Below are 22,745 nucleotides of genomic sequence, written 5' to 3' on the forward strand. Positions count from 1 at the left end.
CTAGCCGCTGCTGAAGTTATTTCTAAAAGCTGTGTGGAGGAGCCCTATGCAAGTCCCTGCTAACCCTCAAAGCAGAGCAGGAAGGTCAGATCAACAAGATTGTTTCTTATCTGGATGCAGTTGGGTTGCTGTTCCAATGTAGAAACGTCAGTGAGGCAGGCTAGGTTTCCTTATTAACTATTCTCCTTTGAAGAGAGCGAGAACACCCTAAAGAACAAAATCTCCACATCAAAATCTTTCGTGGAAGGACAAGACTACCCAAAAACTCTTTGCACAGACTCAAGCTTCCCTCCATGCAAGCCTCAGACAAGGCAGTGAGTCCCCAGCCTCCCATGCTTGAACGGGACAGTTTTCCTACTGGGCACACAGAGCCATTTAGGAGCACGGAGGATGCTCCAGAAAGAGGTGCAGAAACAGCGATGGAAAGAAAAGGAGAAAAATCAGGTTTAGCTGCAACCAACAGCCTCCCACCCCTCCTGAGCACCACGGCGCCTGGGAACATGCCTACACAGCAGCCCTGTGTGCCACCCCCATGTGCCATCATGGCAGCAACGAGGCTTTTGGGGCTGCAGGTTGCCATCACCCCTCAAAACTTCTCCCACCCAGAGGTCCACCACACACCCTTGCCCTTCATCTCAGAAAGGAAGGTACCCAATGCACTGTGGTCTTCCTGCTCTCCAGTGCTCCATCATCCAACTTGTTCCCAAGTAGTTCAAACACGAGGAGCTAGGATGATTTCCAAAGGTGTCTCTCCTCTGGAATTCATTTGACAGAGGTTTGAGTAAAGCCACACTTTTCCCTTGCATATTGGGAAGCTCATTTGTCCAGCAAGACTTGCCAAGAGCAAGGCACCAGAATTCCCCAGGGACAAGTTTCCTCCTGACTATGGCTACAGCTTCCAGTAGAAGTGCAGGAACCTGGATGCCTTCACTGAACCTCACTGTCAACATCAAAGATGCTCTCCCCATCAGCACAGCACATTTATTTCCCGACAGATGAAGGGAGAAGCTGCTTTGTACTTCACCTCAGCTCTGAAATAAATAAAAAGCCAAAAAAAGTACTGCCCTGCTTAAACCCGGGAATTTTAAGAGCATAAAAGCTTCTGAGTCAGACCACAAATCCAACTTGCTTCATATCCTAACTGACAGCGGTCAATAGCAGTTGCTTAAGAACAAAAGCATACCTGCACGGCATGATCCTTGCCCCATCACGTACTCCTTCAGGCAGCGAGTGGTTTGCAGACCTTCCACCTGGCCCGCTGTGTATTAAGCATAGATGGACCTATTCTCCACGATTTTGCTTGACCTCCCCTCCTTCCCCAAAAACCCCTTTCCAGGCTTCCCACTGTCCCTTACTGTCTTCTACAGTCATTATGCACCCTGCGAAACCCTCCGCTAGCACCGTGCTCGGGTTAGCTTTGCCGTTACAGATGCTGAGGCACAGAACTGAGATCAGAGCAAACAGCCTGAAGTGTCGTGAGTAAACAGACACGAAAATGGATTCAGGTCACCTGACTCTCCGTGCAGTACCCTCGTCATCGTCTCTGCTGCATTAGGAAATGGAAATCAAGCCCACTGCTCAAAAAGAAGAAAAGATCCCTAAGGATGTAAAAAGCCCAATACAATTAAAAAAAACCACACCACCACACAAAACCACCCCTAGGTTTGAAACTATGGCACTTTGCCACCCTACGAGGTAGGGCTGGGCTCATGTGATGAACAAGGTGGGGAAAAGGTGTTTGACAACTAAATATAGGAAACCGAGCACCTGAAAAGAGGCAGCGAGAGAAGCTTGAAGAACTTCTGGCAAACCATGCGGGGGTTTGAGCCCCTTAAGACTGAGAAGTTTTGCTGAAGCTGATGCTCAGGGACAGGTTTGCTATTTGCACAAAGCCGTGGGAGCGAGCAATGGGATTCAGCACAGCTGCTCTGTGCCTGATGTATCGAACCGCGGTGGAAATCCCACCATATGACTTTGGGGATAATGTTAAATCCATTACAGCATTCTCCCCTCCCCTGCTCATCCCACACAAGCTTCAAAACTTCTGGTTTATGACTAGCTGCTAGAGGATCATTGCAGGCTGTCTCTGGAGGGATAATCCTAAATTTTAAGTGACAGTTCATGGGCATCTTCTCTTTCTTCTGAAATGCCGTCTTACACAGCACATTAAGTATTTTGGAGATTAATAACTGGAGCAAAGAGTTCTAATCTTGGTGTCCTAGCAGAGATTTAGCAAAGAACAGTTAGTGTTTGAAGTCGCTGTGGCACAGGAAACATAAGAAGCCTTGAAGACCAAAAGCAAGGCTCGTATGCAGCTCAAACGGAAATCTGGGACATTAGACACGTGATCTATGTTTAGTCTCCAGGGCTTCTCACTGACGTGGTGTTTCCACTCGGAGCAGGTCTTAGGGACCCTGCAAAGGTGAAACCCAGTTTGAGCTCTCTTTTAGATTAAATAGACCGAGCTCACCATGCCAGTTAAATTGCAACCTGTACTTTTGTATTCTTTGACCTGAATTAGGTGATAACTGAATTGTGTAACACGGTTACAGGTTGTTTCGAACTTAATATACTGAGGACCAAATGGGAACCACTTGGCCACCTATGAACTGGCAACTGCGCTTTGTCAGCTTGCAGGACACCCGCCAGGATAAACACACTACAGATTTTGAGGCTGACTGCACAGCAGCTCACCCACCAGCAGCCCTACGACCACTTGGCAAAGGCCCTCACAGCGTCAGTTCAAGTTTCCCGTCCACAGAACGCTCTTCTCCCCTCCGCCCCAACCCAGTACACTGCTTTCTCTTTGTAACAATTCCTCCTACTGCTCCTCACGCAGCCACAAGTCCCATGAAAAAGGAGCCCAGCAAGCGCCTTGTCAGCCTGCTCCCCTCCCAGGTGGCATAAGCCAATGCACAGAAGAAACAGCCCAAGCTCCTTTGGGGTTTAGCGAGCCCTGTGCCGATTCTGCACGTGGGTGTGAGAAAACCTTGCCACAACAGTCACAGTGGTGGAGCTTCACAAGGACTCTGGCCAACGCTACTGTAAAAAGTAACAGGGTTGCACCCTCCTGCCCTCCACACCACGCACTCCTCTTGTTTTTCTCCTGCCAGCACCAATGCCCATGTAGCACCACAGCAAATCGTATCGGGAAACTGAACTTATATGGGTAAAATTAATCCTGTTCTGCAACGTTCCTCCTGCTTTTCATGGTGCTACTCCAAGCAAGTGAATGTGCACCAGTGCATTCAAGTCTGTGACTGTGATCACGTTGCCCAGGTTCATTAGTTACTCCAGCTATTGTGGGGATAAAGTAACAAATGAACAGCTAATAGCTAGATTATAAAATCATGCTTCCTTGAAGCTGCTTGAGCAGCCGATCTGGCACCTCTGTACAGAATCAGAAAGCCCCGCTTTTAAGTGTTTGGCACAACTCGGCCAAACATTTAAAAGTAATATAACCATCCACTATGGATGCCCTTTTAGGCCTTCATTCTGCAACACTTCTATGCACAACACCCTCTTACCTATTTAGCAACCAGCACCAAGTACTGGAACAGATTTCTCTCTCTCAAGTAGTCACTCTGCCATGACAGCTAAAGATGTGTCAGAAAGGGGCCAGACAGCAAGGGGACATCATATACTCTACTCCAGGTCACTGGTATGAACTGAGATCAGAAAAGACATGTTGGGGTGTAACTTTGCTGTGTTTAAGCACAGCACGTTTTTCCACATTCTTTACCACCCATAGAATTGCCTTAATGGTCCTGAAAACCAGCACGCCTCCAGGTGGCTAGGGAGAGGATCAATAGCCCAGATTTGAGGTTACCTGAAGCCAGCAAGCTCCCTTCTACTCCTCCTGCTCCCCTGCCCAACAGGACCTAGCCAAAGGGCCACCGAGACCCGTACCCCAGTGAGCACACCCAGTGCTGGGTGCCACAGGAACTGTGTAAGAGTGGGTCTGTAACAACACTTCCCTCACACACTTGCCAAAGAACACACAACTGCAGGACCTCCTACGCACAGGTGACAGCTCCACATTTGACAGCAGATTTTTCTTTTTTTAAATCATAGATCTGGGTAATACTTTTTGAATCCAGAAACTTGTGTATCACATCCTGTGGCAACAAACACCTCACTTCAACACCAACAAGCACCTCATGTCCTTTGCTTTAAATTTGCCAGGTGATAACTTATCTTGAGTTGTGGCTCTCGGGGACAGCAAGCCACCACCTCTTCACCTTCCTTATACCAGTTATTGTCTGGATATTTTCCCCATAGCCTTAACTTTTCCAGCCTAGTAGTTCACAGGTTTTGCCAAAGTGATGAAGTCTGTACAGGTTTCAGTTCAACATTTAGTATTGATTATTCTTTTGGGAAAGCAATAGCAAACTGTTCCGTGTGACAACTGAATCCCCAGTCAAACTCAAGACAGAGCACGCTGTGCAGCAGGACAGGGGCCTGGTTGCAAACCTGCATTTTTCAGTAAGGTACAATCAATCAACTACATCCTTATTGCTGTAGTCTTTAAAGAGGTGAAATCACTGAAACACATAAGATAGTGGTAAAGCAAAAAGTTTGCTTTATTGCTAAAACAACTTGTGATAAAGTCCCATCAGTCAAGAGCTGCCTTGTGAAAACACTGAAGGGCTGCAGGAGATTTGGCAGTCCTTCGGGACCGCGCTTTGTGGAAGGTTCTGTCTTTATTGCTGGACAGTGCTTTGGGTAACCAGGTCTCCAGTTTCAACCAAGACATCAACATTACTGACATAAATGAAGTCAAAAAGTATCTGAAATCCCTGACTTGATAACTTGAAAAAAGTTTAGCAGAAGGTCTGCAGCAGGCAGGCAATGAAACGAGACAGGAGTGCAGGAGGAGGAACGGCACAGACGCCCCCCAGCAGCCAGCGCTCCCTGCAGCGAGCAAGGGAGACGCCTGCTGGGCCGAGCTGCTCGATACAAGCCCAGCTTCTGGATCATGCAACAAAAGCAGAATAGAACCAGTACATTTAAATTCGAAATAAGAAAAAAAAAAGGAAAAAAAAAGCTGTAAACCATATACTCTCAAAACCGCCTGAGTCTTACTGTGAGAGTTTATAAGATGGTATTTTTCTCTGGAATGCACTTCTTTTGTGTTCCTTCTTGCTGATGCGTACTCTATGTCTGAGCAGCACTAAGTCCAAGCACACGGTCCAAGTGCTACCACGACCACACCGGTGGATGCCCCAGCACTTCTCCTCCTCGTTCAAGTGAGCGGATAAGAAGCTGAGCACTCTCTGAGCAGCCAGCAAGGCCAGGCTGAGGCCTGCACTCCACGCACAGCTCATGCTGCACACCAGGAACTCTCCTTGTCTCTGCACCGTTATCTCCATCTGAGGGTCTGTGACAGACGCGGTGCTACACCTGCTCACAAGGATTGCCTGCGCTGGATGTCAGCGCTCTGCTAGGTGCTAACGCCTCTGCTGTCCGTGGGGCCTGCTTTGGGAGGCGAATGGGAACATAGACATTTGAAGCACAGTGTTCCTTGAGGTATTCTCCCCCTTTTTCTTCATAGTCTTTTCTGGTTATCCAGCCTTCCTCACGGGTCATGTATTCCACTGCCCAATCCCTAGCCCCATACCAGGCATCTAAAACAGGGCTGGAAGCAAGGTGAACCTGGATGGAAGGAAAATAGAACAACAGTGTCAATTCAACACAGGAGAGAAAAGCCCTTTTTACCCTAATTACAGTGGTATATGACACAAGCCACTGAATTTCAGAAATCTGAGCTGATTGTTCAGTGCCTCTGGGGAAGAGTAATGTTAGGAATGGGTTTGAAGTGTTTTTTCACCTTGAGATCAATTCTCCACGAGCCTGCTTTGTTTCTACAGGTTGAGAAAGCACATGGGTGTATCACATTCACTACCAGCAGCCCTCACAGCTGGAAACCAGTACAGGAAGAGTTGGTGGTACTTCAAAAGAAGCATCAAGTACTCCAGCAAAACTTCCTCCCTGCTTGTAGCAGCAGGGAGGAATACTGCAAGCTCAAAAAATCACAGCATGTGGGAAAGAACCACACATGCTCTTTCCACTGGTGTGGATTGATACTTCCAGTTAAACTACTTCTATTACTGTAGCACAAAGTGCTTTCCTGATTCAGCTATGGGCTTGCTAGACTAGACACCATGTAAATCCCACGCATGGTATCTGTGAAGTGACAGACTTCTGACGGGAACCACACTATGGACCATATTTTAATGGAAAGGAAGCAAGCTCTTAATCAGTTACAAGCAGCAACATTAAAAGCAGACAAAAATGGGCTCATTTTCTTCCCACAGACACAAGTTACACACTCCAAACTTAGCAACCAATACCCTTCCTAGAACTACCAAGTATATGGCTGTAACTAAGTTCCTGTCGCACGTGACTCAGAGCTACATACAATAACTGTGCAAAACAAGGGTTGTGGAATCACAAGATCATATCTGCACTAATGTGCAAGATTGTAGATTTGAAGAGACACAGTGGTCTAAGAACAGCAAGGAAGACACTCCTGAAAGTCTCCTTACAAAACACATTACAAACTCTGGGACTTCCCCAGCTTGTACTGTGCTTGCAACTAAAAAGAGTTGCAAAGGATCACAGGTTTGCAAGATACTCACTGAATCTCTCTTGCTGCTGTCTCAGCCAACCTTTACATGTAATGAACTGAACATGTAACGTAGTTTTGAAGCACAGTTTCTCCCAGCAACTACTCCTAACAAAGGTCACTTGTTCCACATAGTAACTGTCCCAATCCTAAGCAATCTGCAAATTTCCAGCCAAACATACTTGTGTATGATCCTTCAGCTGAAGCAGGTTTTCCTTTTCCAAGGGATCCACCCTACTCTTTCTAATGTCCTCAGAAAAAGCAACTGTATCTTCGCTTAACTTCGTGTCACGTCATGAAACACGTCTCCATTCTCATGTTTTAAGTACACCCGCTCTGCACCTCTCCCAACCCAAAATACTTTTGAACACAGATGAACAGGCTGTTCATGCACACATCATGTCAATACAGGTACCTGAAAAGATGACTGAAATGGCCTCATTTCAAGGAGTTCCTTCTGGACCCTGGCTTTCAGTCCAGGGTACACTGTATTTCCACCAGTGAGAAAAACATTCTGGACAAGAATAGCTTGTTGTTCCTTTGGATACCTACAAGGAACAAAAACCAGCTTCAGTCTTCCTCAAGGACATCTCTTCTATGAGCTGAACAACTATGGGTAATACTTGTCTTCAGGATTCACTTTGAGAAGCTTCCTTCACCTCTCTAGCATGAAAACGTGCATTCATCTGTTTTCTGGAAATTCAGGGGTGGCAGAAGAAAATCCTTAAAGCCCTCTAAATCAACAGCTCAGTAGAGCTGGAATTCTTACATTTCAGAAAACGCAATCTCATACGTTGATACAGTTCAGGGGTGACATCTTGCCAATTCTACGTTGTCTGGAATTAGTTGTCCAGCAAGCATGCCTGTATCATAACTTAAAAATGTCACCTCTGATTTTGGTCTTGCAAAAACAGAGACTGCCAGCTCATTGTTTCACAGAATGGGTATTTACAAGGGTTTCTTGTTTTCCTCTGTAACAAGCTGGACCAGGAGTCTCCAAATTGGGGTGTCTGCAAGACAATCCACTGGGGTACAGGAAGAATATACTTTTTGTACCATTAATAAATAAATAAAAAGTATTTCACCTTTTTCTCATTTTTTTAATTTCTATTTTTCGTGTATGTTTTAAAATGTACATAACATTGGTTCATTAGTAGTTGTATGTATTTTATAGATATGTTGAAGATGTGTGCTCAAAATTTTTTCACTGATGGGATAATTGATCAAAAAGTTTGGAGACCAGTGACTTCAGACAAGCAGAGTTACATGGGGTTTTCAGAACAGGAAGGCATGTCTAAACTGCAATGCTCAACCCCACCAAAAAGAACTATTCAAATGTATTTTCTCAAATTATTAAGTAACCAGTATTGCAAAAGCTGGTATCAAAACAAGACTAGCTTGTTTGAAGTAAATGCCAAGTAGCCTTGTAAACTCACCTCTCAAGGACATATTGCATGGTTTCTGCTATACCAGCCTGGTCTTCTCCTATCAGAGAGGGCTGGAAGACAATCTCTGGAGCCCTGATTCTTTCAGTGCCAAGGAAAAGCTGGTGATACTCTGCCAGGTTAAACACAGGCTTTGAAAAGATGAGATTGAGTAGTAGTGAGAAGTTACATTAAAGAACAGTAATATTCTAGAACAAGCAAAGTTTCCAAACAGTTCTGTACAAAAACCAGACTTTAATGCTTCCACAGATAAAGGGCCATGCTGTAAAGGGCTCCAGAAGGCCAAGGAAGCTAGACTTTTCCTATACTTTTTTCTCTTTCATGACACTCAATCCTAAGGCTCAACCTCGCAAGTTGAAACCTGTGTCCACTGGGATGCAATATTAGGCTCACAGAAAAAAAACTGAGCGGAACATTTTTCCCCCTAATAACATGGTACTGCTACAACAGGCACTGCCTGCAGAGTGAGCCAAGCAGGTGTATTCATGTTCTAAACCAGGGGTCCTCAAACTTTTTAAACAGGGGGCCGGCACACGGATTAAGTGGCAGGAAGTCAGATATCTGCGGCTGCTTGGTTCCCCCCCCTCAACCCCCAGCGGGGGTGGTGGGGTGTTTCTGTAAATACCGGGGGCCAGACTGAGGACTCTGGGGGGCCGTATCCAGCCCGCGGGCCGTAGTTTGAGGACCCCTGTTCTAAACCATCAGTAAGATTGCAAGGACCTCTCCTCTCTTCATGTCCTGTTCAAATGGTTTAAGCAGCTCTTCCAAAAGCAGGCAAAGAATGTTTGTATTTGGAGAAATGTTAGCAGACTAGCTGGACAACCAGGAAGCAGCAACCTCTGGCACTAGGTGTAGATACAGAAATCAAACCTGCACTGCAGCAACAGGCTTCTCAGCTTCGGGCTGTTCCTCAGCAAATAAAGGTTCAAACTCATTAATACTTTCCACATCCTCCAGTGACTGTTCACTGCCTAATGGATCCAAATCGGGAGTCTGGAAACAGAGAAGGCATATTGTGGTAGGTTAGCTCAGGTGTGCTAGGCACACATATGACTTCAATTCTGGTGACACATTTGGAAAATTCAACACTCATTTCCTCAAACCTCAGTTTTAAACATGCCTGAAACCAAATATGCTGTTCTCCAGCACTGGCAACAGAAGTTAAAATGGTGAACAACCCAGAAAACAGAAATTAAGATAGATATTCACTCAAAGCATAAAAACCGAATACTTGCAATAAATTTATTGCAATGCCAGCTCAGAAATTAAGGCCTTAGTCAGCAGGCTGACTGCCAAGATCCCAGCCAGCCATGTCCTAAACATAGCATACTAAAACATATTAAAATAGCTTTTTAAATTGGTTAATACTTGCTGCACTCCCAGCACCTCTAAATGCTCTGTAACTACCATTAAATTCCCTGCCTTGCTTGTGTGGGACTGGAAAACAAATATTTGCTAGCTACAAAGCCACCACACAATTTTTGACAGTTTCAACCACCTAGCATTTGCACACAGGATATACCAAAAGCCCTTGTATTTCACACAGATGTGAAGGTGCTCCCAAAGCTCACTCAGAACCTTAGAGTACTTCACTGTTGTGAAACAGAAGCAACTTTTTAATGATCGCCTTTAATTTTGTGTTACAATGTTACCTTTGGGATTTTGTTGTTATTTTAACTTTGATACATTTGTTGCAATGTCTAAGAGCAATACAAGGAGATTAAGCTAATTCAAACAAACTATCTAGCTTATATCCATTTAAAACCCAAGCAATTGCTGAAACTGAACTTCAAGCAGTTACATTGTTACAAAAAAACAAACAATAGACACCTGGCGTTTTTTCCAACACTTAAGGCTTACATCAATTTCTTTTGATGTCTTAAAAAACCCCACACCACCCAACAAAAACAGCAACAGAAAGAAACATAGGACTCAGCTGAAGACTTGGCACAGACCCTAAGACAACATAATTATCTTTTAGAGTGCTCTACACAGCCACAGAGGGATGGCCTATCTTCACAAATGGATTTGGTGATAATTGTAGGTGCTCTCACAGAGCACAGGCCCAACAAGGCTTGCAGATTTGTTCCAAGGTCTGAGACTACACCTGGTAAAGGAGAGTGGGATCGAAGACAGACGTGCTGGAACAGAGGCAGAACCACTGAACAAAATTACAAGGCCGCGATAGTATTTCAATTATCTTTTTCTAGAACAATTTCTTTTGACAGAAGGTAGAATGATTCTTTACCACAACGGTAAGCCCATCATCCACCTCAATTTCACTCAAACACAGTCATCCTGATTCTTACACAAGCTTTACTGACAAGAATAGGCAAAACAAAACACCTAGAAGATACCGGTTCACCTGCTAGTTCTCGTTACAACTCAAGTTCTCTAAAAGATTCTCCTCTATGCATTAATTTTCTGTTTTTCTCTCTACCTTTTCCTGAGCAAAGACAGATATAAGTAAAAATGCTCTATGTAACCTATAAGAAAGGCAATTACAAGTAAATGCACTAACAGCTTTAGACTATCTCTTAGAAGCAGCTGCTATGTGCTGGGCCTGTATTAGTCTGGCAAAGCAGACAAATAAGCTTCTCGTCTTCAAGACGGCTCCAAAAACCAAGTGTACCAAACTTTTTATTTTATTGTTAAGTAAACAAAAATAGGACATGCTGCTTAATTGCACCAAAAAAAAAAGACAGCCAGAATGAAGGCAAAGGGCTAGTTGTTTACATAAAGTTCTCTGCACTGGAAAGGGGAGAACAGAAAGGGAAACAAATACTGTTTTTAACAAAAAGATTGATAGGTTCTTTTGTATCTTTAATAGAAGGCTACTGATGTTTAAGGATGGTTGTTTTAGGATTATAACCACTTGAGGCTTAAGTACGTAAGACTTCATGTCATTTAATTGCAGGCACTGAAAAAAAAAAGTCTTTTTCACATACCAGGTCCACTTCACCAAAATTAGTGCAAAAAGCAGAGTTAAAGGTTGGTTTAAAGTATGAACACAACCATTATGTTTACCTGCTGCATTTAGAACTTCTGAGCAAGTCAACCTTAAATAAGGACAGCGGCTGCCACCACATGTGGCCACAATTAAGTACAAAGGGAAGCAGTGGTATCTTTAGTGATACCTTCTCTGACCCACTACAGCTATTTTCTTTTTTCTCCAACTTCTTAAAGATGGGCAAGAAATTTTTAAGGAAACTTACTGATTTTATATAACTACAACTACAGTGCACAACAGCAGACGAAGGGTTACTGATTTCAGGCATACTCTATACAATCAAAGCTGTCATTTTCTGTAGCTGCATAGGAAAGCTGGATAAGAGAGAGGCAGTTGCTAAATTAGCAAGGAGTTGCAGTGTGTTAAAGGAAAAGCTTAGTTCAATAAAAGTCTGAAAGGGCTCATTTCCAAGCATAGAAACTTAATTCTCTCTGAAATAAGAAAAGGATTAACTTGGTGAAAATATTATACCTCTGGCTTGCTGTCCACAACATCTACTTCAATATTGACTTCCGCCTGTAGGATTTTCTGCTTTGTCTGTTCAACAGACGAACTCAATTTGCTGATATAGGACTGAAGTTCTTCTGCAGAGTCCATGTTCAGCTCCACCAAAGCTTTGTGGAATTGATCCATTTGACCATCCTCTAAGAGTTCCTACAGACAGATCAGAGTTAGCTGTAATGAGCAGCACAGGGTAATCAACTATCTGTCAACTGCATGCTTACAGACCCTTTGCCTTCATCATTACTAGATACTATGATGTGCATGCTTTGGCAGCATTCAAAATATTTCTCAAAAGTAGTACTGTTCAGAACCTGAAAGCAACCGCTACATTAACAATCTCTCCTTTTTATCTTTCAAGTAACCTTAAAAAGCTCCTATCAGAAAATACACAGGACAGTCATAGCTCCTTTACAGAGATGTATGACCTTCTCATAAAGCTGCAAAGGCAGCCTGCCCTCCTCCCAAAAGATCACACAGAAAACTTTGCCTTGGTTACCTGCACATATAGTAACCTGTCCAGCCTCTCTTGGTCAAGTTGCAGCTTCTCTTCTCGACGACGTGCATTGAGTTCTTGAAGTCGACGTAATTGCTGCTGCCGCCTCTCCTGCTTTTCCTCTGATGTCAGTGTGCTTCCCAGCAGTTTGTTAGAGAAAGGCAGCTGCATCTTGTGCACGTTGTTCTCATAGTACTCTGGAGACCGCCACTTCTGTAGCTCTAAATGTTTTGAAAGCAAAATAATTATTTTGCCAGGCTGAAAATGATGATTTGTATGTTGTATGCTTTCCACGCTAAATTCAGACTTAGAAGAAAAAGCAACACCAGTCCAGGCTGGGATTCTGTCACCTCTCGGCAGCTGCCCCCATATTTCACCACACCCTCAGAGCACTACCTTCCCATCACATGCTCGGTGCACACAGTTCAGTTCTTAGCGCTCTGATCTCCAGCATGAAGGAAACACAAAGTATTAAGAAGTGGGAAGCGCACACTAATGTCCCTTCTGTCTTCCCAAGGTAAGGGAGAATTCTCATGCATTTCTAAGGACTCCTGCAAGCTCTTTCATAAGTGACAAATTTAAGAAAACACTTTTTTGGCCGCTACTTAATGACACCATGGAAATTTTAAAACTTTTTTAATCCACAAAAAGTCATGAGAAGTGTCCTCTGCAATTCTGGAAACCTTAAAGCAGATAAGAAACATAGCCAGATACAGAAATCGTCCTAATCAATTTAATGTTTTGTGGAAGTATAAAGTAACTAACAAAATAAACTAATTTAAAATTCTTTTCCTCTGCCATAACTCACATATTTATTCACAGAGAGATCTGAACTAATCAGATTTTTTTTTGTAATTTAATTTTGTTTCTATCTTAATGTAAATTCAAAACTGCTGTCAAGCATTTCCCACGAGGCAGATTATCAGAAAGACAGCTACAAAGAAAGTAAAATAGCAGTAAGAGTATTTCTGCCAGAATCCCAGCCAGCTTGAGAACAAGGGATATAGACAACAAAACTAAGTTTGGATGAACACTATCTAGTGGTAAGTTACAGCTGGTTTTACCATCTATATAGTCCTCTGCAATGTAGCTATGCTCGTGCAGTATTTCCTCCATGCGGCTGAGAGTGATGGCAGCAAAATGTCCTGGGTATTTCAGCTGAAGGAGGCGTTGGAGATATACAGCTGCTTGACACCCTCCAAGATTAATACGTTTGCAGTTTTTAGCATCTAACCTGAAAACCCAAAGAGGCACAACTGAGGCTGGAGAGATCCACAAGTTCAGCCCAAAACAGACCTCCTGCTTTCCCAAATATTATTTAATTTCTAATATGGTCAAGTAGACAGACGAATATCCACAGATAAGTATTTCAAGATTCAGTTACCAGAGAATCTAACACACCTGCTTCTCTCAGGCAACAAGCATAATCACTGCTTTGTTTACTGTAGACACTTTCTGAAACGCTCTGTTCTGCTTCCAAAAAAACACAGACCTCAAATGATTTTGGCTACAGCAAGGAAACGTTCTATTTTAGAAAGGGCAGTGAGGGTCAGTGGAGCTAGAAGTAGTTCCTTTCACCTTTGTAACATCTCACAGTTGGCCAGGTGTAACCCTTGACAATTTGAGATGTTTACCAAATCTAACAAAGCCTTTGCCTGCAGTAAGGACTAAAGAAAAAGGGGACGGGGGGGCGGAGATTAAAAAAAGGTATTTTTTTTAAAAAAAAAAGTAGAGCAACATAGCAGCATAACCAAAATTGTCAAAGCTTCAAGAACAAAGCAGAAATCTCACAGACTACTTTCTTTTATCCCAAAGCTGCTTTAAAACCTAACATATGTTTTTTAATGCCTGATCCTACTTGGGGCAGATATCCCCTTGGACTTTTGAAAGTCTAGATCTATGCACGAACAGTAACTAAAAAGGACAACACTGCTTCTTCAATTCAAAATTCAACAGAACTTAACAAAATCTGCAGACCTAGTTTTAACTTGTCGGTATAAATTAAGACCTGATAAGAGCTTATACTGTAGGAGCTGGAATACTTAATGCTAGAGGAACGGGTGTTTGCATGTCTTGAAAAGTCAATGACTGACAAAGGGAGGCTGCACTGTACTTAAGACACCCAAAACTCACCTGCCTTCCAAGACTGGTAAAATATGCGTACACTGATAACCTGAAGATATTACCAAACCACTGCAGGGCCAGTTCTGCCTCCTGTTGCGGTAAAAACTGTACAAGCTATCTACGCCATAGGACACTTTTGGCACTTGATAACATTCAAAGAGGAGCTCTGACATCATTTGTCTTGAATACAGAGGATTGCACACTGCTTCTGTCAAAACAATTGGATGATCAACACAACCCTGTAAGAGACAAGAGAAAAGGTATGAGGGAAAAATCCAGGGATACCTATCCTTGCTGCTTCTTTTGAATACCAGCAAGAACTCCTCCAAAACAGCAATGAGAAAGCACTTTATGCGCAGGCTATTAATCACGTAAGTTATGTCTAGTGCTTAAGGGGGTAGACAACAAAGTCTTGTCTACAGCAAGGCTTCCAGTGTTATTTCAGCAAAAAAACCAAACTCCTAAGGGTGGAAGAGAATAGATCTTTAAACGCATATATAAATTATCAAAAATCCAAGTAACCAAAATCTAGGCAGTGAGGTGAGTGTGACTGAAAACTGGTGGAAGTTTAATTCAGCACTAGGTAGAGCTTTCAGACTGGTGTCACGCAGGCAAGAGGCTTCAACGGTCTGAGGAGCAACTCTCAACTCGGCAGCGTATACAAACCAAGCAGACAACAAGCACCACTACTACGAGCGCTACACAGAACTAGTAACGTTTAACATCCTCGAAAAACTGATCCTGGGCGCTGGTTCTTGGCCACAGCCTGACAAGACACTGCAGTCCAAACCTTTCACCCTACAGCTGTATCCCTTCATTTTACCACAAAACCGTGAAGAAATTAAGAGAACAGTGGGGCTCAGAAGACACCCCTGGGAGCACCTGCCCCGGCCGGGCTCGCCAGGGCTGAGGGCCCAGCCACCCCGGCCGCCTCTGCCAGGAGGGAGCCAACACCACAGCGTCCTGGGTCAGCCAGGGGCGATGCCGGAGCCCCGTTCCCACCGCCCACCCAGGCACAACCTCCCCCGGGCCGGCGCCCCCCCCCAGCCGTACCTGCGAGGCGACGCCGAGGCGCTGGAAAACGTGGTCGAAGAGCAGCTCCTGCAGCTCCAGCTGGACGGGCACGTTGCGGTCGAAGGGCGAGCGGAGCAGCCAGCGCAGGGGCTCGGGGCTCCCCAGGTCGTTGCCCACCTGGGTCTCGGCCCCGGCCCCGCCGCGGGCCCCGCGGCTGCGCGCCGCCAGCGAGCGGAACCGCAGCAGGGGCTCGGCGGGGACGGCGGGGTCGGCGGAGGCCCAGCCCGCCCGTGTCTGGAAGGAGCCGTTATCGATCACCAGCGGCACCGGCTGCGGCGTCCGCACGGCCGCGCTGGGCTCCAGCACCGGGTCCGGCGCCCACCGCGCGTCGCGGAACGCGAACACCCGCGAGGCCGCCGCCATTTTGTGCCCTCGGCGGCTCCCTCCGGCCGGGAACGCGGGCAGCCACACGCGTTCCGGGCAAGGCGGCGGCGGCCCTCGGAGGAACGGCGGAGCGGGGTGCAGTACCCCCCGGCTCCCGTTTCCGGGACACCCGCTGGCACTCCCGAGTTAAGCCTGGAGCCGGGAGCCCCCCCGGTGTCTGTGACCTGCGGGGGGACGACGGGAAGCCCACGGGAGACCCTTCCCCGAGGCCCCCTCAGCGTGCGCAGCTCCCTGCCCGTCACAGGCTGCCGGCCGTGGGGGGCCGCCCCCGCCTCGTCCCGGAGGCTCCTGCTCCGCGGCCTGCCCCGGGCAGCGGGCCCGCAGGCGGGGGGGCTGCAGGGGCGGCCGGGCCCGGTGGGGGGCCAGTGACATGGCCATGACAAACACTTCGCCTCTAAAGCCGAAGAGATCCCAGCTTCGGGACCCTGCGCCTCGCCGCTGCATTTGCAGACAAACCCCCAGCAACCGCCTTTTCAGAAGTGCCACCAACCTGCAGCCTCCGCCGTGTGGCATGGGGACTGCACATATTTAGCATCCTTGAAGTTCAGGTCATTAATGGCTTTTCTCACTTGTTTACCCAATGCACAAAGTAGGGATAATAGCTTTCTTTTATCACACAGGGGTGTGATTAACATGAATTAATAAGAATTTGCAAAGTTCATTTAGATCTTGGGATTAAAAGGCTCATTTCAAGGGGCTGTTACTACGTAAAAACAAACACATGCACACAAGCGAGAACATTAAATGCATGCAATCATTCATAATGTGCACTTACATAGCTGTTCTCTTCTAAGGTTTACAGAGAGCTACACAAACAATTAATTTAGTCAAACAACCCCCTGTGAGGTAAGTGATAGATAATGGTTTTATTTTATTGAAGGAGAAAAACTGTGTGTGGTGAATATCAAATTACAAAGTCACATATCTCTTCCTACTTTGATCGCTACTGAACATGTTTGCTATTAAGCAATATGTTTATAGACACATACCCTATGAAACATGCTAGCTTGCCATTCTTGGAGGGAAGTGAGATAGAAAGGCAATTAAAATACAAAGGTTTATTTTCTTAATGGATGAACTAGTAGATAGAAACAGAGAGAGTAGGCTAAAAATAGAGTCTAGATTAATATGGGACATATTTGTGCTCCATGTCAAATCAGAGAGCCTGGGAGAAGTAATTTTTAGCTAGTCATCCTCTACACATCTCTGCAGGGTTGATCCTGTTCTATTGATTTCTCAAAAGCAACCCTGGCTACCCAGCTTTAAAGTGGCTTGGTTACCTCTCCCTATCTCAAGACATAAACATACCTTTATTTTTTTAACATAAACCTTGAAAGCTTCCTAACTTGTATTTATCCTTTAAGTAGCAGGCAAAGGAAGGACAATCAAATCAGATGTTTTCTCAGTTGTTTTTATCGCTTTTGTAATCCTTATTAGCCCCTCCCTGCATAGAGGAGGGCTGTCCCTTTTGCTAGCCATGCTATGCATCAGCCGCCCTCTTGTGATTAACAGTGGTGCAATAAGAGTTATTAAAAGGTAGTTAGAAAAGCGGAGCAGGCAAGCTGCTGTAAACTTAGTGTAACCTGAAGCAAGCAATGAGGTATCCTCTGGTTCCTTTGGTGAATGAACTGACCTTTCCTCTTCTTTTCTTCTGGTTTTGTTTGCCATTTGTAATGCTGTTGATCGTGATTATTATCTGGCTACAGCTTCTGCTTAATGAAGGTAAGTTCTGCAGCTGATCAGATAAAATGCTCCTGCATAAAGGCTTTGTCTGTTAGCTTATCTTGAAAGTACTCTGCTAGCTATTTTTAGTCTAACATTACTTGTCACAGAAGGAAACTAAAGGGTGTTTTAGTACTGTTGGTGGCATGTGGAAAACCTGACCCAAATTATTAGGCTTTTCTGTTGAAAATGCTTATAAGATGACAGGCTGCTGCCTGCTGTTCTGCCTTACCCTCTCCCTTTCTCTGATAGATAATTTAAGAAAGGCAAGAGACAAGTAATTTTTGTAAATTTCTGTAAAAAGATCGCCCAGAGAGCAAGTCCAACCCTCTGATTTTGAACACTCTCAGCCTCTAGCATTATAGTTCTCTTACACTTGTCTTTTCCTGTGGGGTGGGGGTGTTACTGGAGGAGCTGTTAAGGGATCATTTTATCAATGCTGAGGCCAATAGAAAATTTTTGGAGGGAACAGGACGTGCATTTTCATTTATTTGCGTGTTTTGTGCCCCTTTCCAATCCATCACTGATTCTTATTTTTAACATGTCAGTGACTGATAACAGGCTTTGGTTTAGGCCAATAATAGGCTTGTTGATGTACTCATGACACTAAAACCTTGCTAGTCTGCTCTAATGCTGGAGCATAAGCAATCCCAGCTGATGAATCAATCATAAGGCCAAAAGCAGTGATTCTGCCATTGCACAACAGCTTTAGGAAGGAAAATAAGAAACTTTTACTTCTGTGCCCTCTGTTCTTACTTAATAACATGGTAGCCAGTCCCATAATACATCCCATAGGAACAGCAACGAGACAATAACCACAGACAGCAGAGGAACAGGAGGCACTCACCACAGCGAAGGCTTGTACTCCTCCCTTCTTTCCTGTCCTGCGTGTATATGTGCACTGGATTTTGTACCATCAGCTCCCACTTTGCATGTTTGTGCACAACTCATAACAGCCTCTGCTTGCTTCAGTAGTAAAGCATCTTCCCTCCATACACTCTGCTTCAGTAGTGACGTATACAGAGGGAAGACAGACTCAATTGCATTTCTGTGGGTAACTGAACACAGTAATTAAAATGTGTGGGTTATGAGAGGCTGTAACAGTTGTACAAGCTACTCTGAGTGACATAGGCATGACTTACGCTGGCGTCTGTAAAGCAGACTAAAATACCCATTTTGCACAAGCAGAAGGTAGCTGTGCTACATAGTGACACTTCAGTTGAGTGTCAGCCTTTTGCAGGGATAAAGTAACTCTGGAATTTTTTGATGCTTTGAACAAGACTTTCAAGGTATGCCTACTGCATTTACCTTCACAATTTCTTGTCCTACAATAACTGTTATTAGCACCAGACCTCCAATCCACAACCGCTCCAAATTCCATTTTCATAAGACTAATTTTTTTACATACTAGTGTGTTCACAAGATTAGGACATTAAATTTCTCAATTCCTTTAAAAAGAGAAAAATGAACCAGTGCTCACTATAGTAACTTTCTAAATAATTCAGGGACATCTACGTACTTTATGCTAGTTTACAGCAGGCATAAGTAAGAAATGACCCACCCTTCAGCTCTTCTTTTAATATAGTTGCTGATTAAGAGCTAATTGGTTAAAATCAAAACTTGTATAGGCCTCTTATTGCCTGCTTGGTTGTGGAAATCCTTTATTTCAACTGAAAAAGATTCAGAAGAACCTTGCCTACCCCCTAGGTGGAACACACAGTGTTTGCAGCTAGGAAGAAAAGGTCATGTATGGGTATTTTACATGTTATTTTTTAACTTATTTCTAGCGCAGATGCCCAATGCAGAAGAAATAAAGAAACAATCTTCTGATGAGCCTGATTCAGACTCTAAATCTGAGAACGAACCAACAGAGGAAGAAAGCCAGAATGACACATCCAGTACAGAAACGCAAGAGGAGACACAATCTAGTGGATCTGTGGAAAAACTGAGGCCTAAGCCTGCTTATCTGAGTTCAAATCCAAAAAGCCAAAAGCAGAGTCTTTTTGCTGTAATCTCAGACAGCTGGTCTCAGAGCCAGAATGTAAGGTATTCCTCTGTTGAGAAGAGCAATTGCTGTAACGTCATGATGGTGAGTAGCACGCCTAGACTACCTCTTTACGTATCTGCTGCTTTTGTGCCTCAGCTCTTATTTTCGTTCACCTCTCCCTGATTCCCCAGCCTCTTGAGTAAGGGAAAGCTGCAAGATTGGTTCCTGCTTGGTTAATGACTAATGAGACTTTTTTCCATCTTCCCTATTTGGAATGACTCCTGTTGTAGATGAGGTAAACGTAACAAAATTGTGCAGAGTAACTATCATATGTGTGTACTGTATAAATATGTGTGTGTGTATATTTACATGTATGTATATGCTTTTTTAAAGTCCTTGAGAACTGTGTTTGCAGCAGTGGCTATTGCTACCTGTTCCTCTAGGATATTTACCTCAACTGTATATAGAAACTCTCCTGTTATGTATGGCTGATCTTATGTATTTTTAAAAGCTACTTCAGGTTTCTTACAGTGGAGTATGTGACTAAAACTTAGATACATTTCACTTGCTCAATAAGAGCTGAAGCCAGAAGTCTGTTTGCAAACATGGCTGTCCCAATCCTCTTAGGCTTTATACTAATCCCAAAAGGTATATTTGAAGCAGTGGAAGGGCTTAGTGTCCTGTGTGTCTTCTCTTTCCCTGTGCCTTGACTATATGTTCCTTTGCAGAAGGGGCTCAGAAGGGAAAGCTGCCCTGTGCCTCCACTGTCACTATTCACAGTCCTGTCTACCCATTTACATTGCTGGGATTTTTGAATTGCAGCAACCGAGGTACTCGCTCACATTTACTTCTACCAGTTTTGCTGGAGCGGTAACGTTTGTTAGGCTAGAGTAGCTAAGGACTGGTATTGTCTTAAATTGCTGCAGTTGTTTGACTAGCACACCCTGAAGCTGAGCTTTGCCATGGAATCAATAATATTTCAAGTCAGAGTATTTTTGACATCGTTAAAACCACCAAGGCCTTACCAAGTCTTTTTTTTTTTTTTTTTTTTTTTTTTCTCTTTTCTTTTCATTGTTGTTCAGAGGCTAGAAAAACAATGCTAAGAATGAGCTTGGACTTGCCTAGGCTACCGTCTGGTTCTCCTAGAGCTCTTCACATACGGAAGTATTGATTCAAACACAGCGGTTTGAAGAACTGGGGTTTAAACTTGTCTCTTGTAGGACATAATGCTCTTATTGAGTAGGAGTCTATACTTTGCTGATTGTGTTGGGTAGGTGAGGGAAGGAACGAGAACCTGTGGTCTCAAATCATTTATATCCTACTGAAAATGTAATCTCTTCTGAAAATATTGCCATGACAACTCTGTTCCTCCTTTTCTTCACCAGCTGTTGTGCACCATGCTTTCTTCTCTCACCTGGAACTTTGTCTGCCAGTTGCTCCAGATCTCTAATGTCCTGAAGATTCAACTGCTGCCATCCTCTCTGATTATCTACGTGGCTCAGCTGTTTGTTTTGCTGGGTGAAAAAGTTGTGAAAATCCTGGATTCTCTGAGGCTGGAGGGCAGAGGGCTGTTGGCTTCAGTCTTGGGGAAGAAACTGGAACAGAATGGTGATGCTCAGAGAACCACCTCAGGGTGAAAATAAAGCAGGTAGTCCCACAACCATTAGCAGCAATCCCGCTTGGCATCAGTGAGGGATACTGCAGCATTGCAGAGGGAGGTTAATTCTCTGAAGAGGAAACTTACTCAAGACTAAGTCAACATTTGCTCAGATCACTACAGCTACTTTCAGAGTGAACAGTATCGACTGGCTAAATATTAAATGGGTGACAGCACCCAGCCTCTTGCACAGTGCTTGGGTGTGTACCCTGCTCCTCTTCCACTTGATGGGGGGGTGAAGTCCTTTTCTTATAAGGAAAAAAACACTACACTGGCACCAGTGATACTCTCTGTTCATCCCTACTAATATTTGATTTCAAACAAATAAGATCAGGGCAATAACTCTGGGTGGCAGTGTATACTGGAGGTTAAATGTGGTACAGCCCAGTGAAGATTTTATTCCTACTGCGGTCAGCGCTTTTCTGATGTCCAACTTGTCAGTTCTCAAAGTAGGAAACATTTCAACACTCAGGTTTAACAAATGAAACAAGCCTACCTCCAGTTAACAAGAGGTTAATTAGAAACAAGATTTTAAACAAGAAATAATTAAGACCTTAGTAGATACTGAGCAAGAATTTCCTTCATTTCTGGTGAGGATATGCCTTTCAGCTGCCTGGCTGATAAAGGTTAGATTGCAGCCTGAACAGGCACTCACTGACAGCTTGATTTAACCAGTTGGTGGGACCACAAGGAGGTTGGTGGGACTGGGATGAGCCATAATTTTGTGGCCTAAATGTTCATCCGGTCGTCAGGCTATGAACAGAACAGCTGCTTGCTCCTGGCACTGATGCACACATTCAATAAACTGTTTTGTGGGTTTTTTAAAAAAAATTTAAGACAAATTAGGAAGTTTCATCCCGAAGAGCACATTGTGAAAAACATTTGTCTCTGCTCCTCGTGTGAAGTAACCGTCTCTTGTCTCCAGAGTCTTGCACGGGCACTCGGTGTGCTAGTTAACACTGGGCTGCACTAATTCCGCAGCATGCCTTGTTTGTGTTTGTCTTTCCCTCCCCATGCCCAAATATTTGTCCAGAGCAGGATGCTTTTAAATAAAACTTGTTTGTCCACATTTTTATTTTTGCAAGGGCTTTATTTTGGGGGGACGAGTACGAGAGAAAAAAAAATAAAATAAAAAAAAAAAACCAAGCCGTTTGCCGCGGAAACCTCCGCCTGTGCCGGAGGGTAGCGGGGGCGAGGGCGCTTCTTCTCCGGGGACGCGTCCGCTCGCGGAGAGCGGTGGGGTGTTTGAGAGATGCTGGGGACCGGCCCCGAGGGGGGCTGCCCCCGCCTCCCCCCCCCCCCCCTTCCCCTCCCCCGGGAGCGCGCGCAGGGGCCGGGCCGCGCCTCGGGGCTCCCGGCAAAGCGGAGGCCGTGCCCGCCCGCCGCCCGCCTGCGCGCTGCGGAGGGAGGAGGGACGGGCGGGGGGGCCGCCTCGCTCCGCGCCTGCCCGCGGCTCCGGGGCGGTTTGGGGCGGGGGCAGCGGCTGCGGGGCCGGGAGAGCTCCCGGCTCCCCGCTCCCGCTGCCGCGCGGACCCGAGCAGGTAGGCTGTGCCGGGGGGCGGCAGGGCCCCCGGCGCTGCCCCGGGTTGCGGGTGCGGGACGTGCCCTGGTGTGGTTCGGGGCTGCACCGCTGCTTTTCCCGCAGAATCTGGCTCCTCCCGCCCGGCGGGGGAGCGGCTCCAGCTGCAGCCCCCCTGGTGCCACCGCGGGGCTGGCT

General features: G+C 45.1%; 2 protein-coding genes across 5 annotated transcripts; one reads left to right on the plus strand and one right to left on the minus strand.

Annotated features, from left to right (window-relative positions):
- Window positions 1-4,559: 4,559 nt before the first annotated feature.
- On the minus strand, window positions 4,560-15,681 carry ACTR5 (actin related protein 5). Its single transcript, XM_037402537.1, has 9 exons — window positions 15,258-15,681; window positions 14,214-14,443; window positions 13,145-13,314; window positions 12,084-12,301; window positions 11,555-11,737; window positions 8,944-9,066; window positions 8,065-8,204; window positions 7,044-7,176; window positions 4,560-5,655 (listed from the first exon to the last, which is right to left on the minus strand). The coding sequence occupies exons 1-9, from the start codon at window positions 15,639-15,641 to the stop codon at window positions 5,398-5,400; spliced, it is 1,839 nt and encodes a 612-aa protein (XP_037258434.1). The 5' UTR covers window positions 15,642-15,681; the 3' UTR covers window positions 4,560-5,397.
- Window positions 15,682-15,770: 89 nt separating this feature from the next.
- ADIG (adipogenin) lies at window positions 15,771-22,101 on the plus strand. Of its 4 annotated transcripts, none has more exons than XM_037402541.1 (4): window positions 15,771-16,210; window positions 17,369-17,384; window positions 19,177-19,473; window positions 20,757-22,101. In XM_037402541.1, exons 2-4 carry the CDS (start codon window positions 17,379-17,381, stop codon window positions 21,006-21,008), a joined length of 555 nt encoding a protein of 184 aa, XP_037258438.1. In that variant the 5' UTR covers window positions 15,771-16,210; window positions 17,369-17,378; the 3' UTR covers window positions 21,009-22,101. The 4 variants fall into 4 exon arrangements, with proteins under 4 accessions (XP_037258438.1, XP_037258437.1, XP_037258436.1 ...); XM_037402540.1 differs by lacking the exon at window positions 15,771-16,210 and adding an exon at window positions 16,235-16,508; XM_037402539.1 differs by lacking the exon at window positions 15,771-16,210 and adding an exon at window positions 16,554-17,198.
- Window positions 22,102-22,745: the final 644 nt, after the last annotated feature.

The sequence above is a fragment of the Falco rusticolus genome, chromosome 10 (assembly GCF_015220075.1).
Source record: "Falco rusticolus isolate bFalRus1 chromosome 10, bFalRus1.pri, whole genome shotgun sequence".
Taxonomy (NCBI): Eukaryota; Metazoa; Chordata; class Aves; order Falconiformes; family Falconidae; genus Falco; species Falco rusticolus.

Excerpts from the sequence above, each read along its gene's own strand:
- ADIG (XM_037402538.1), top strand. The coding sequence starts at position 17,258 with ATGAGGTATCCTCTGGTTCCTTTGGTGAATGAACTGACCTTTCCTCTT. Across the intron at positions 17,385-19,171 it reads ACAGCTTCTGCTTAATGAAG|CGCAGATGCCCAATGCAGAA; the intron begins GTAAGTTCTGCA and ends ACTTATTTCTAG. Across the intron at positions 19,474-20,756 it reads ATTGCTGTAACGTCATGATG|CTGTTGTGCACCATGCTTTC; the intron begins GTGAGTAGCACG and ends TTTCTTCACCAG.
- ACTR5 (XM_037402537.1), bottom strand. The coding sequence starts at position 15,641 with ATGGCGGCGGCCTCGCGGGTGTTCGCGTTCCGCGACGCGCGGTGGGCG. Across the intron at positions 8,205-8,943 it reads AGCCTGTTGCTGCAGTGCAG|CCTGTGTTTAACCTGGCAGA; the intron begins GTTTGATTTCTG and ends ATCTTTTCAAAG. Across the intron at positions 5,656-7,043 it reads CATTTCAGTCATCTTTTCAG|GTTCACCTTGCTTCCAGCCC; the intron begins GTACCTGTATTG and ends CCTTCCATCCAG.